Source organism: Salvelinus sp. IW2-2015, linkage group LG15 (assembly GCF_002910315.2).
Source record: "Salvelinus sp. IW2-2015 linkage group LG15, ASM291031v2, whole genome shotgun sequence".
NCBI lineage: Eukaryota > Metazoa > Chordata > Actinopteri > Salmoniformes > Salmonidae > Salvelinus > Salvelinus sp. IW2-2015.
In genome coordinates this window covers 50186464-50200470 of record NC_036855.1, presented here as the reverse complement: position 1 = coordinate 50200470, position 14007 = coordinate 50186464, and the positions used below count along the sequence as shown (strand labels likewise).

At 41.6% G+C, this 14007-nt stretch overlaps 1 protein-coding gene across 1 annotated transcript in view; it reads right to left on the bottom strand.

Annotated features, from left to right (window-relative positions):
• LOC111974620 (CD151 antigen) overlaps positions 1–14007 on the bottom strand; it is a 53423-nt gene that overhangs the window by 32623 nt on the left and 6793 nt on the right. The window contains exon 2 of the mRNA XM_024002496.2: positions 12827–12923. Within this exon, the coding sequence (XP_023858264.1) occupies positions 12827–12922 (96 nt within the window). The 5' untranslated portion in view covers position 12923. The remainder of the gene's footprint in view (positions 1–12826; positions 12924–14007) is intronic.

The following is a 14007-nucleotide window of genomic DNA, read 5'->3' as shown; positions in this document are numbered from 1 at the left end:
CCCCCCCCCCAGAAAAAACACAGAGAAATGCTCATCCAACCCCTAAGTAAGTCACAGGGGGTCAAATACAGACTTATTGTGTTTTAAAGGAATGCCATCAGAGGATGGACTGTTTAAAGTAACACCGGAATGGAGCCCAAGCCTCATTAAACAGTTTGGGTTCCCACGTGAATTTAATTTAATTTTTTCTAGTTTCAGAGAGCACAACACATCTCTCACCCAATATGTATAAGATGGGAGCTGCCATCTTCCAGTTCTGTAGTATTAGCCGTCTAGCTAAAAGAGTTGTATAAGCAACAGTGTCCGACTGTATTCTTGACAGGGGGGTACCTATGGGCAGTACACCAAAAGGGCTGTAAGGGGAGACGGATCATAAACAGTGTCATATTATCAGAGAAACATTTAAATATTAATTCCCAGAAACCTGACAGTTTATGACACCCCAGAACATATGCAACAGTGTGGCTGGTTCAATTTTACATCTGACACAGTAGGATCAAAATCAGAGAATATTCTTCCAAGTCTGGCCCCAGACCAGTGGATACGGTGAACCACCTTGAATTGAATGAGGCTGTGTCTAGTGCTAAAAGAGGACGAATGCACCCTGCGCAGCACAGATTCCCAGGTGTCTTCCCAAGTTCCTCCCCAAATCCTTTTCCCATCGAGTCTTTAAAGGCACCAAAGAAGGGTTCTGTAAGTCATGAATGATTGCATATACATCTGAAATTGTGCCCCTAGGAAGCTTGTCAGCTCCAAGATGCTCTCTATAGCTGTATTCGCAGGCCTATGGGGAAATTCAGGTGTGTTAGCTCTGACAAAGTTCCTAGTCTGGAGATAGCGGAAAAGTGGGATTGGGGGAGGTTGAACCTTTCCTGTAGCTGAGCAAAAGAGGCAAATGTATCATCAAAGAATAATTGGGCTAGTGAGAGAGCCTAGTGAGGGCAGATGCCAAAGCCCCATCATTCAAAGATGGAGGAAATAAAATGTTCTGATTGATTGGGCCTGATAGAGAAAAGCCTCGGAGGCCAAAGGCTAAACGGAATTGATTCCAAATTTTAAGAGACTCCTTTACAATTGGGTTGACACACCTTTTGCCTAGGACACTGGGAGAGACGAGCACAACACAGAAGAAAGGCAGCAGGTTTACACGATTCAGACTCCATCTGGACCCAGAGTGGTCTGGGGCCAGTAGGATCAGTCTGCAGCCAGTACAGAAGGGCTCTGAAATTTGCAGCCCAATAGTATGTCTGAAAATTTGTAGAGCTAAACCCCCAATGACTTAGGCTTCTGTAAATGTTTTTTACCAATCCGTGGTACCTTGCCATCCCAAATGAAATGCATGAATGTTTGAGCCAGTGAAATAAAAAAAGATTTTGAATAAAAATGGGTAAACATTGAAATAAATATAAGAAATTTGGGCAACACACTCATTTAATGACATTAATCCTTCCGATAAGAGAAAGAGGTAGCGACTCCAAAAGGTAAAAGACTGTTTCAAACTGTCTGCTAGAGCAACCAAGTTTTCCTGAAACAGATTTGAATATTTCCTTGTCACTTTAACCCAAGTAGGTGAATTGATCCCGGACAATCCTAAACTGAGAACTTGTAAAAGAGCACTTTTAAAGCAGCCTTGTTTACAGGAAAAAGCTCACTCTTGCCTAGATTCAGCTTGTACCCTGAGATTGATCCAAACCTTTTAAGAAACAGAAAGGCGCGTGGCAATGAGGGTATCAGGGTAGAGATAAACAAAAGGAGGTCATCCGCATATAGCGAGACTTCGCTCTGAGCCCGTCCTGATTATTCCTTGAATGGCATCATTAGAGCGTAGTGCAATGGCGAGAGTTCGATTGCCAAGCAAACAACAAGGGAGAGTGGACAGCCCTGTCTGATCCGCGGTGCAAGGGAAATAGTCAGAGGACAAGTTGTTAGTCCGTACCGAAGCCATGGGGGAAAATAAAGAATCTTTATCCACGCAATGAATTTGGCGACAAGCCAAATCTATAAGGGTAGTGTTAGGTAATCCCACTCAACGCGGTCAAACGCTTTTTCTGCATCAAGTGAGACCACTACCTCTGGGTCCGTCGACGCTGGGGAGTACAGTATTTCATTAAGCGCCTAATATGAAAAACAAATGCCTTTTCTCACAAAGCCAGTCTAGTCAGAGTGTATTACTTGTGCAGCGAGCGTTCCATACGGATGGCTAAAACTTGGCTAGAATTTTGTAATCACAGTTTAAAAGCGAGATTGCGGCGAGTAGAGCCACATTCCAGGGGGTCTTTGTTTTTCTTTATAGGAATGAAATTGAAGGCCTGATAAAGAGTAGCGCGTAGCTTTGAGGTATCAAGGCACTCTGCAAATAGTCGAGACAAAGAGATGGCAGCAGACCAGAAAAACGTCCTGTAAAATCGGTTGAAAACCATCCGGACCCGGTGATTTACCACTTTTTCATTGCGGCACTGCTGTTTGCAATCTCCTCAGGTGTAAATTCTTCTTCTAGACAGTTCATGGGTGTCTGTATCAATTGAAGGCATATTCAGGCCATTTAAAGAAGGAATCAATCAGCAAAAGGGTCTTGAGGGGATTCAGAGGTGGTATAGCGCAGAGTAAAAAATTGTTTGATTGATCATTGATCTCGTTATGTATACTGTGGTGGCAGCCAGACGAGGTCCTTAGTTGTGGATTAAACGTGAGCCTCAGATTTACGGATCTGATGTGCAAAGGATTTACTGGCCTGTCGCCTTGTTCATACACTCTGTACGAGCTCGCAAGAGTGACTGTTCAGCTGCCTGTAGAAAGCTCATAACAATTCAGATTGAGTAGTTGGCGCTCTTTATGCAGATCAGAGAAGAAACCATCAAAACATTTGATCACATCAAATAAGCCTGAATGGGTTCGCCAACTCCCCAACTATACAAAATTAGCATGTTGTAGCTAAACATAATTGTACCACAGGTGGGTTACTTACTATCCACAGTTCGCAAGCAACAGTTGCTGAACTATGAGCAAGTTCAAGACTTCTTGATGTGACGTTGAATGTGAGAGAGAGCCTCATCCGGAGATTCAAATGTGTAGTCTTTACCATCATGAGATAGCCATAAACGGGCCGGGAATCGCAGTCCGTACTTCACACCTGGATGGTCCCGAAGTAGTCGCTTGGCCTGCCCGAAAGCTGCGCGCTGCCTGGAAACAGTGGCGGAGTAGTCCTGGTAGATGGATAAGCTCTGTCCTTGAAAGCTCAGAGTGGTATTGCGGGCTCGTCGGAGAATCTCCATCTTCTCATGGAAAAAGTGCACTCGAAGAATTATGTCACGGGGCCTCTCCCCATCCCGGGGCTTTGGGCGCAGCGACCGGTGGGCACGATCAATCAGGGGCTTTTCATCTAAGGCAAGAACATCCTTCAGCAGCCCAGAAACGAAATCCGTGGCGCGAGGCATTTCCGCTGACTCTGGGACTGATACAAGTCTCAGGTTATTGCGGCGAGAGAATCCCTCTAAATTTACACAGCTCTCCTTCACCTTTTTCAAATCCGCAGCGAGGCGTTTCACGTCAGCCTCCAGGGATGTAGTTAAGTCGGAGACATTTGTAGCGGAGGTCTCCAGTGCTGCAATCGTTGTAGTGTGCGACGCCATTGTTGTTTTGAGTGATGTGATTGCTGGCACCGTCTCGTTCCGCAGGATMGTTAGATCTGCTTTTAAAGTATCAGAAACCTCCTTTATTCGGGCCTCAATCGTATTAACCACCTCCGTTTTCATTTCAACTATCTCAGAGCGTAGTAGTTTGATGGCCTCGAGAATGTTCATTTCAGCGCCGCCAGGCCAAGCCGCCCCCCCGGGTAAAGTGTCAGTCCCCGGGCCGTCAGGCTCAGGAGAGGGCGGTGATGAGAGTGTGTCTTGTAGGCCGGGTTTTCTCAAAGTCATGCTTTTAGCCTTATGTTTCGTCGACATGCTGACATTTGGAAGTAAAGTAGTCTTGGTTTTTACGGGAAGGGATCACCAAAATAATATATGAAAATAAATACGGTTCTGCTGCAAAATTCACATAAACTTTAAAAATACCACGGGAGCAAACGGAAAACATGTCAGTCGCACATGGCGTCCCTCCAATCCCCCTTGTTGCTGTCAGACAACCATTTTTAAGTCTAGCCATAGATTTTCAATCTGATTTAAGTCAAAACTGTAACTCAGCCACTCAAGAACATTCACCATCTTCTTGGTAAGCAACTCCAGTGTAGATTTGGCCTTGTATTATAGGTTATTGTCCTGCTAAAGGGTGAATTAATCTCCCAGTGTCTGGCGGAAAGCAGACAACCAGGTTTTCCTCTAGGATTTTTCCTGTGCTTAGCTCCATTCCGTTTATTTTTTATACTGAAAAATGTCCCAGTCCTTAATTAATGATTACAACCATAACATGATGCAGCCACCACTATGCTTGAAAATATGGAAAGTGGTACTCTGTAATGTGTTATATTCTATTTGCCCCAAACATTACTCTTTGTATTCAGGACAAAAAGTGAATTGCTTTGCCACATTTTTTGCAGTATTACGTTAGTGCCTTGTTGCAAACAAGATGCATGTTTTAGAATATTTTATCCTGTAGAGGCTTCCTTCTTTCCACTTTGTCAATTAGGTTAGTATTGTGGAGTAACTACAAATTTGTTTATCCATCGTCAGTTCTCCTATCACAGCCATTAAAACGCTGTAACTGTTTTAAAGTCACCGTTGGGCTCATGGTGAAATCCCTGAGTGGTTTCCTTCCTCACCGGCAACTGAGTTAGTAAAGACTCCTGTATCTTTCTAGTGACTGGGTGTATTGACACACTTTCCAAAGTGRAATTAATAACTTTACCATGCTAGTTGTTGTAGTTCTTGAGTGGCTTCACTGCAAGTATATTGTATGTTTTGGATTCAATAAAAAAAAAAGGGATATTCAATGTCAGATTTTTTTAACCCATCTACCAATAGGTGCCCTTCTTTGCGAGGAATTGGAAAACCTCCCTGGTCTTCGTGGTTGAATCTGTGTTTGAAATTCACTGATCGACCTTACAGATAATTGTATGTGTGGGGTACAGAGATGAGGTAGTCATTCCAAATCATGTTAAACACTATTAATGCACACAAGAGTGAGTCCATGCAACGTATTATGTGACTTGTTAAGCAAATGTTTATTCCTGAACTTATTTAGGCATGCCATAACAAAGGGGTTGAATATTTATTGACTAAAAGACATTTCAGCTTTTCATTTTTATTAAATTTGTAACATTTCTTTTGATGGAAATTGATCAAAAATGTATCACTAGCCACTTTAAACAATGCCACTTAATATAATGTATATGTATATACTGTACTCTATATCATCTACTGCATCTTGCCATCTTTATGTAATACATGTATCACTAGCCACTTTAAACTATGCACTTTTATGTTTACATACCCTACATTACTCATCTCATATGTACAGTGGGGAGAACAAGTATTTGATACACTGCCGATTTTGCAGGTTTTCCTACTTACAAAGCATGTAGAGGTCTGTAATTTTTATCATAGGTACACTTCAACTGTGAGAGACGGAATCTAACAAAAATCCAGAAAATCACATTGTATGATTTTAAGTAATTAATTTGCATTTTATTGCATGACATAAGTATTTGATACATCAGAAAAGCAGGAACTTAAATATTGTACAGAAACCTTTGTTTGCAATTATAGAGATCATACATTTCCTGTAGTTCTTGACCAGTTTGCACACACTGCAGCAGGGATTTTGGCCCACCCTCATTACAGACCTTCTCCAGGTCCTTCAGGTTCGGGCTGTCGCGGGCAATACGGACTTCAGCTCCCTCCAAAGATTTTCTATTGGTTCAGGTCTGGAGACTGGCTAGACCACTCCAGGACCTTGAGATGCTTCTTACAGAGCCACTCCTTAGTTGCCCTGGCTGTGTGTTTTGGGTTCGTTGTCATGCTGGAAGACCCAGCCACGACCCATCTTCAATGCCTTATTGAGGGAAGGAGGTTGTTGGCCAGATCTTGCGATACATGGCCCATCCACCTCCCCTCAATACGGTGCAGTCGTCTGTCCCTTTGCAGAAAAGTATCCCAAAGAATGATGTTTCCCACCTCCATGCTTCACGGTTGGGATGGTGTTCTTGGGTTGTACTCATCCTCTTCTTCCTCCAAACACAGCGAGTGAGTTTAGACCAAAAAGCTCTATTTTTTGTCTCATCAGACCACATGACCTTCTCCCATTCCTCTCTGGATCATCCAGATGGTCATTGGCAAACTTCAGATGGGCCTGGACATGCGCTGGTTGATCAAAGGGACCTTGTGTGGCGCTGCAGGATTTTAATCCAAGACGGCGTAGTGTTTTACTAATGGTTTTCTTTGAGACTGTGGGTCTCAGCTCTCTTCAGTCATTGACCAGGTCCTGCCGTGTGTAGTTCTGGCTTGATCCCTCACCTTTCTCATGATCATTGATGCCCCACGAGGTGAGATCTTGCATGGAGCCCCAGACCGAGGGTGATTGACCGTCATCTTGAACTTCTTCCATTTTCTAATAATGCGCTAACAGTTTGTTGCCTTCTCACCAAGCTGCTTGCCTATTGTCCTGTAGCCCATCCCAGCCGTGTGCAGGTCTACAATTTTATCCCTGATGTCCTTACACAGCTTCCTGGTCTTGGCCATTGTGGAGAGGTTTGGAGTCTGTTTGATTGAGTGTGTGGACAGGTGTCTTTTAAACAGGTAACGAGTTTCAAACATGGTGCAGTTAATACAGTAATGAGTGGAGAACAGGCAGGGCTTCTATAAAGAAAAACTAACAGGTCTGTGAGAGCCGGAATTCTTACTGGTTGGTAGGTGATCAAATACTTAAGTCATGCAATAAAATGCAAATTAATTACTTAAAAATTATACAATGTGATTTTCTGGATTTTTGTTTTAGATTCCGTCTCTCACAGTTGAAGTGTACCTATGATAAAAATTACAGAACTCTACATGCTTTGTAAGTAGGAAAACCTGCAAAATCGGCAGTGTATCAAATACTTGTTCTCCCCACTGTATATACTGTACTCGATACCATCTACTGCATCTTGCCTATGCCATTCTGTAACATCACTCATTCAGATTTGATTTTCTAAAAACATAATTCCACTGACATGATGGGGTATTCAAAAAATGTAAGTCAAGGGGTGTGAATACTTTCTGAAGGCACTGTATCTGCTCCTGCTAGCTAGCAACATATCTACTTGTTGTAACTAGCTATCTAACGAGCAAGATAGCTACATTACTATGGTGGCTGCATTCTAAGTTGGGAGTAATTTTACAGCTTGCATTGATAGTATCCTCTTTCTATAACTAAATAGTTAGATTACAAATAAATAAAAAATACTTTATCTGAGAAGTTTGTCGGCGGAAGATATCTCTCGAGCACGGATAACGTGATTGGCAGACATTATCAGCAGAGATAGTACCATGGATAGTACACAATGTTTGATTGGTTTACAGTTCAGTACTCATCTGCCAATCGATTAGACAACCTTTATAAACGTGTATTTTTCCATATATTGACACCTCCTATGTGTTTTAATCAAATCAACTATATTCACTGAGCTTGTCTGATGCTTTAAGCACACTCCTTAACTATATAATTAAGACACCCAAATGACTAGAGGGAGTCCAACCAGCAATTGATTTGATTGTTTTTAGGCCGTGAATGAGAAAGTTTACTTATCATTTCCAAATGTTTAGGTCAGTTGTATGCTGCTTAACGATCTATTAACAGCAAGGGTTGCATTAAATAGGCTCAATATTTTTTACTGATGCATTTGCTAATATTCAATTGATACGCACAAAAAACATAAACAAAAGCATTCACTTTGAGAATTGATAGGCTACATATAGGCCATTCATATATAGCTTATGCACAGCACAGTTCAATTTATCGAATCTGTTGTTTTCTTGCGCAAACCGTGAGCAACACCTGTCAAACACAGACATTTCTCTGAAAACACAGGGATGTTGATTCGTACGGGACTAGAATAACTGTAGCTTATTCTGAGTGGAATTGTTACTCTACGGCCATGTAAAAATTACTGACATGTCAGATTCGGACGGGACTAAAAATGACAGATGTGGTGTTTTGTGCTCGCGTACATATTTACATTACCCGACCTCCCCCAGTAAAACGAATCATCCGAATAGGGCCTCACGTATAGCATATCATAATAACATAAATAAATTAGTTATAACAAACTCTGAATACCATAACATATGACAGAAAATTGGATGCAGAGGACGTGACAAACTCGAAACGAGGGAATATTTACTGGTTGCTCAGGAGGTAAAGGGAAGGTCAGATGGGTGGAATAGATTTGACTAGTTGTGGAAAATACTGGAGATCAAGAAAAAGAAGTTAAGGAGCAACCGCTCTGACCGTTTGGAACAATGTAAACTCTAAATAAATTAAGCGTACCAGAGTCTGTTGTAAAAATGTTTTGTTAAGCCTTTATTACAGCAAAGCCTAAAAACAGTCACATTCATTTGTGAATGCAATTCACCAAATGGAAAGGTTTATTTATTGTATAAGCTAATTATTCAAAACTCGCTTTATTTTAAAACTAAAATGCTTAATAGCATTTCAAATCAAGAATGACTCGTATGCTGTGTGATGACATGAACGAATGAATGATTGATACAGTAGCCTATATAGGTATTGAAATATACTGTAGGCCTAAGTAAGTTACGGTATTAAAACTAAACAGCATGCACTCTTAGGCCTACAGCTCAATGGTGGTTATACAAAGATGCTATATTAAGCCTACTAATGACAATGACGTGACTTATGATCATAATAATAATAATAACAACGAGATCAAGAAAAAGGAGCATTAGTATAAATATGATTTTTCTGACAATTTGGAACATTGTAAACAAATCAAAAAAGTGTAAATCCTTTATTACACACAGTAAAACAAAGAAGAAAAACAGCCAAATTTGTGAAATTCTTTATTTGACATCATTGCGTGAGGCTTGGTGCTCACGGAATCAGTAGGCTATTAAACAAACACTCAAACAAGCAACAGAAGCAGGATGTCTTATTTCTGTAGATATATATATATTTTTAAATTTTTTATTATTATTTTTTATCCCCTTTTCTCCCCAATCTTCGTGGTATCCAATCGCTAGTAATTACTATCTTGTCTCATCGCTACAACTCCCGTACGGGCTCGGGAGAGACGAAGGTCGAAAGCCATGCGTCCTCCGAAGCACAACCCAACCAAGCCGCACTGCTTCTTAACACAGCGCGCCTCCAACCCGGAAGCCAGCCGCACCAATGTGTCGGAGGAAACACCGTGCACCTGGCCCCCTTGGTTAGCGCGCACTGCGCCCGGCCCGCCACAGGAGTCGCTGGAGCGCGATGAGACAAGGATATCCCTACCGGCCAAACCCTCCCTAACCCGGACGACGCTAGCCCAATTGTGCGTCGCCCCACGGACCTCCCGGTCGCGGCCGGTTGTGACAGAGCCTGGGCGCAAACCCAGAGACTCTGGTGGCGCAGCTAGCACTGCGATGCAGTGCCCTAGACCACTGCGCCACCCGGGAGGCCCCCTGTAGATATATTGTTGATAAAGCCCAGCCACATTTAACATTTAGGCTATTGATTATAGACCTAATTAAGTTGGTTTCCTCTCTCCTCACTTTTCTTAGACAATAAGGCAAGGGCTGTTTTCTCATCTCCTCATTCTGCTGCTGCCTCCGCTGCATTGTTCTCAACACCAATATGCTGGTTAACTTTGCTATTATGCACAACGCAACATGGTCTAGGAAAAGACGCCAATTCAACAGCGGACTGATGCGTTCCTGAATTGCGGACAGCGACCACTATCCAACATGGGAAAGTGCATTTGTTATAAAAACATAGTATTTTTATTGGTGTTGCACCATTGTTCTTAACGTAATATAACCATATACAGTTGAAGTCGGAAGTTTACATACACCTTAGCCAAATACATTTAAATTCAGTTTTTCACAATTCCTGACATTTAATACTCGTAAAAATGTGCTGTCTTAGGTCAGTTAGGATCACCACTTTATTTTAAGAGTGTGAAATGTCAGAATAATAGTAGAGAGAATGATTTATTTCAGCTTTTATTTCTTTCATCACATTCCCAGTGGGTCAGAAGTTTACATACATTCAATTAGTATTTGGTAGCATTGCCTTTAAATTGTTTAACTTGGGTCAAACGTTTTTGGGTAGCCTTCCACAACTTTGGAAGTATGCTTGGGGTCATTGTCCATTTGGAAGACCCATTTGCAACCAAGCTTGAACTTCCTGACTGATGTCTTGAGATGTTGTTTCAGTATATCCACATCATTTTCCTTCCTCATGATGCCATCTATTTTGTGAAGTGCACCAGTCCCTCCTGCAGCAAAGCACCCCCACAACAAAATGATGCCACCCCCGTGCTTCACGGTTGGAATGGTGTTCTTCGGCTTGCAAGCATCTCCCTTTTTCCTCCAAACATAACAATGGTCATTATGGCCAAACAGTTCTATTTCTGTTTCATCAGACCAGACATTTCTCCAAAAAGTACGATCTTTGTCCCCATGTGCAGTTGCATACCGGAGTCTGGCTTTTTTATGGCGGTTTTGGAGCAGTGGCTTTTTCCTTGCTGAGCGGCCTTTCAGGTAATGTCGATATAGGACTCGTTTTGCCGTGGATATAGATACTTTTGTACCCGTTTCCTCCAGCATCTTCACAAGGTCCTTTGCTGTTGTTCTGGGATTGATTTGCACTTTTCGCACCAAAGTACGTTCATCTCTAGGAGACAGAACGCTTCTCCTTCCTGAGCGGTATGACGGCTGCGTGGTCCCATGGTGTTTATACTTGCGTACTATTGCTTGTACAGAGGAACMTGGTACCTTCAGGCGTTTGGAAATTGCTCCCAAGGATGAACCAGACTTGTAGAGATCTAGAATTTTTTTTCTGAGGTCTTGGCTGATTTCTTTGGATTTTCCAATGATGTCAAGCAAAGAGGCACTGAGTTTGAAGGTAGGCCTTGAAATACATCCACAGGTATACCTCCAAATGACTCAAATGATATCAATTAGCCTATCAGAAGCTTCTAAAGCCTGGAATTGTGATAGATTATTTCACTTATAATTCACTGTCTGTAAACAATTGTTGGAAAAATTACTTGTGTCATGCACAAAGTAGATGTCCTAACCGACTTGCCAAAACTATAGTTTGTGAACAAGAAATTAGTGGCGTGGTTGAGAAATTAATTTTAATGACTCCAACCTAAGTGTACGTAAACTTCCGACTTCAACTGTACAATTTCAGTAGCACGTCTCGGACTGATGGACTATGCCCACGGCCCCACGGCCCCACGGCCTCCACAATGGATCAGTCCACTACTGCCAACAGCCTATCGACCAAACAAATGACCAGCCGACTAAATGGGGTAAGCCCTACAAATATGTAAAAAACACTTCCTCCCTTGACATAGATCGATCATCTCGAAAACTAAAGCAGATAGCTTGCTACAGCCCACCACCTACAGTGGCAAACAAATGAACCACTGTCACCTTCAATTCTTATAGGCATTCATTCTTATGCAGTATTAAATACTGTGGAATAGTTCCCATGATGTTAATGAAGATGGCAGTATTTGGTGTGTATTCTTCATTAAACACAACATTACAGGCCTTATCAACTTACAAAATACATCACCATCCACAGTTTGAATATGATGAAAAGCGGTTAAATCGACCGTATACTACATTCACACTTGTACATCAGCAGATGTTGCAGCACTGCACCAAAAAAAATGTGTCCCTGTGCCAACTCAATCACTTACACAGCTACTGATAGCCTTGTAATGCAGGGTCATTCATTCACTAAAAAGGGAGCAGAGGAGATGGGCGGCTATACACTCGATGTGAATGACATTCAGTCTGTGAAATATACACAAACAGTCAGTCACTCATGCTGATGTTTATATACTGTAAGGCTGTTCCCGAACCTCCTCCTCCCACTGCCCTTCAAAGATTCTACCATTAAGCTCCTGAAGTTGTCGGTAACAGGCTACACCAGCGGTCGGCAACCTTTTCCATTTGGAGTGCCAAGTTATCGTACAATTTCTACTGCGTGCAAGTTATGATTTTCATATGCACATTTTTAGTAGAACACTTTCATTGATAATAAAGTCTTCATATCTCAAAATCAATGACGTGTTAATCAAAATTCTATCTAAATGAAAACGATTCAAATCTTAAAGTAATTTCTAATGCCATTTCCAATATATAAAAATAGCCTACATAAAGCCAACAAATAAAAACATTGCCTTCTGCAGGTAGAAAATATCCTGATAAAAATAAACATTGACTACTACGCATGGCTGGTCTTCAAGGAACTTGCAACATTGTATAAAATATTCTGGCCTCAAGAGTTTCCTGCACCATTGAGCTCCGGACAGACAGACACAGCTGTAGAATATTTGCGCAAGGGATAAGAATAAGTTATCAGTCACAATGTTTTAGGGGAAAACATGTATTTGAGCATATGTAGCAGCCTAGCAGGGCTAGATTATTAGGTTTGCATTAGCGGACACATCTTTCCTGAGATCTGTATTAGGACAGCTGCCATCTCCCACAGTGTGGCTGACTAGCCGTTCAGTCTAGCAGGCTGGGAAGCACAATTGTGTGATAGGGAATGTGGGATGGAATGCCTGGTGTTGTGTTGGTCTGTGGACACCAGAAAGATACAGAAAAACATATTTCTCAGAGGGGTTGTCCTCCCAGCATGAAAGTCACATGCAGGCAGACAGACTCACCCAGAAGAGGAAGTTGAATGTAAATAGGAGATACTTCAGACAGACGGTCCCGCATGTTTCCTTCTTCTCGTCGTACGCTGTCGCTGGTGCCCCCATGCTGCAGGAGAAAGAGAGAGGTGGGTTTGAAAGGTTCAAATAGTTAACCTTAATCTGTTGTTGTTTCTTTTAGGGCCAGTTTCCCAGACACAGAATAAGCCTATTTTTGCTATCACAGATTGTTCTGGCAATTCTCAAATAAAAACTTTATTGGAGGAAGGATGTTTAACATGCTTTTTACTAGTGGTGCAACGGATCACAAAATTCACGGTTCGGATCGCATCACAGTTTTGGTCACAGATCGGATAATTTTTCGGATCAGCAACAAAAAAAAGGGAGACAAATATAACTTTGCTTTCTATTTATTACTTAAAGAACACTTAAAGCAAGGAACTTTTCAATATTTTAAAAAAATCTTAAAATAGTCAATACTCAATTGTTAAATTAAAGTGCAATGAGGCATGATACCTTCTTCCTTTGAACAACAGTGAATTKAAATAGCCTGTGTCCACATCAAAAAAAAAGAAAGCAAAGCAGACTTGAGCTTATAACTTCAAATAATTTTTCATAGAACTATAATTGTGGCAATAACATTTAATAAAAAACATAATTATTATTCCAAATCAAACATGGATGATTCTAATAGCAATAGCATAGACTAAGATTAGACTGCAGTATATTTATTATTTAAGTAATTCACTCTTATTTTTGTATATATTTTTTAACCTCTTCAGTGGCCACAATCTCAGTGGTAAGATCACTGTATGTCCTCCGGTGTAGGGCAGGGTCTAGGTGAGACAGGGACTTGAACCTTGGATCCAGTGCAGTAGATCTATGAAGGTAGTCCTGTACATTTGGGGGGTATCTGGGGTTCAGTTCCTCTCTAATGGCAGCCTTGACATCTTTGGTGATGGTGCAGTCTTCCTCACTTGGGGCCATGGATTGTAGAATCCTTGTTTTCAGAGGTAGGATCATGGACACAGACGGTGCAGTTTCAGTGCTCAATAGGGTTGTAACCGTTTTGAGGGGTTTGAGCACCTGGAGGACCTCCTCTGCCACTTTCACGTCATTGTCAGACAAGGTGACGATGTCTTTATTTTTTATTTTTTCAGGGTCTCGTCTGTCAGTGCAGAGTATACAGCTGC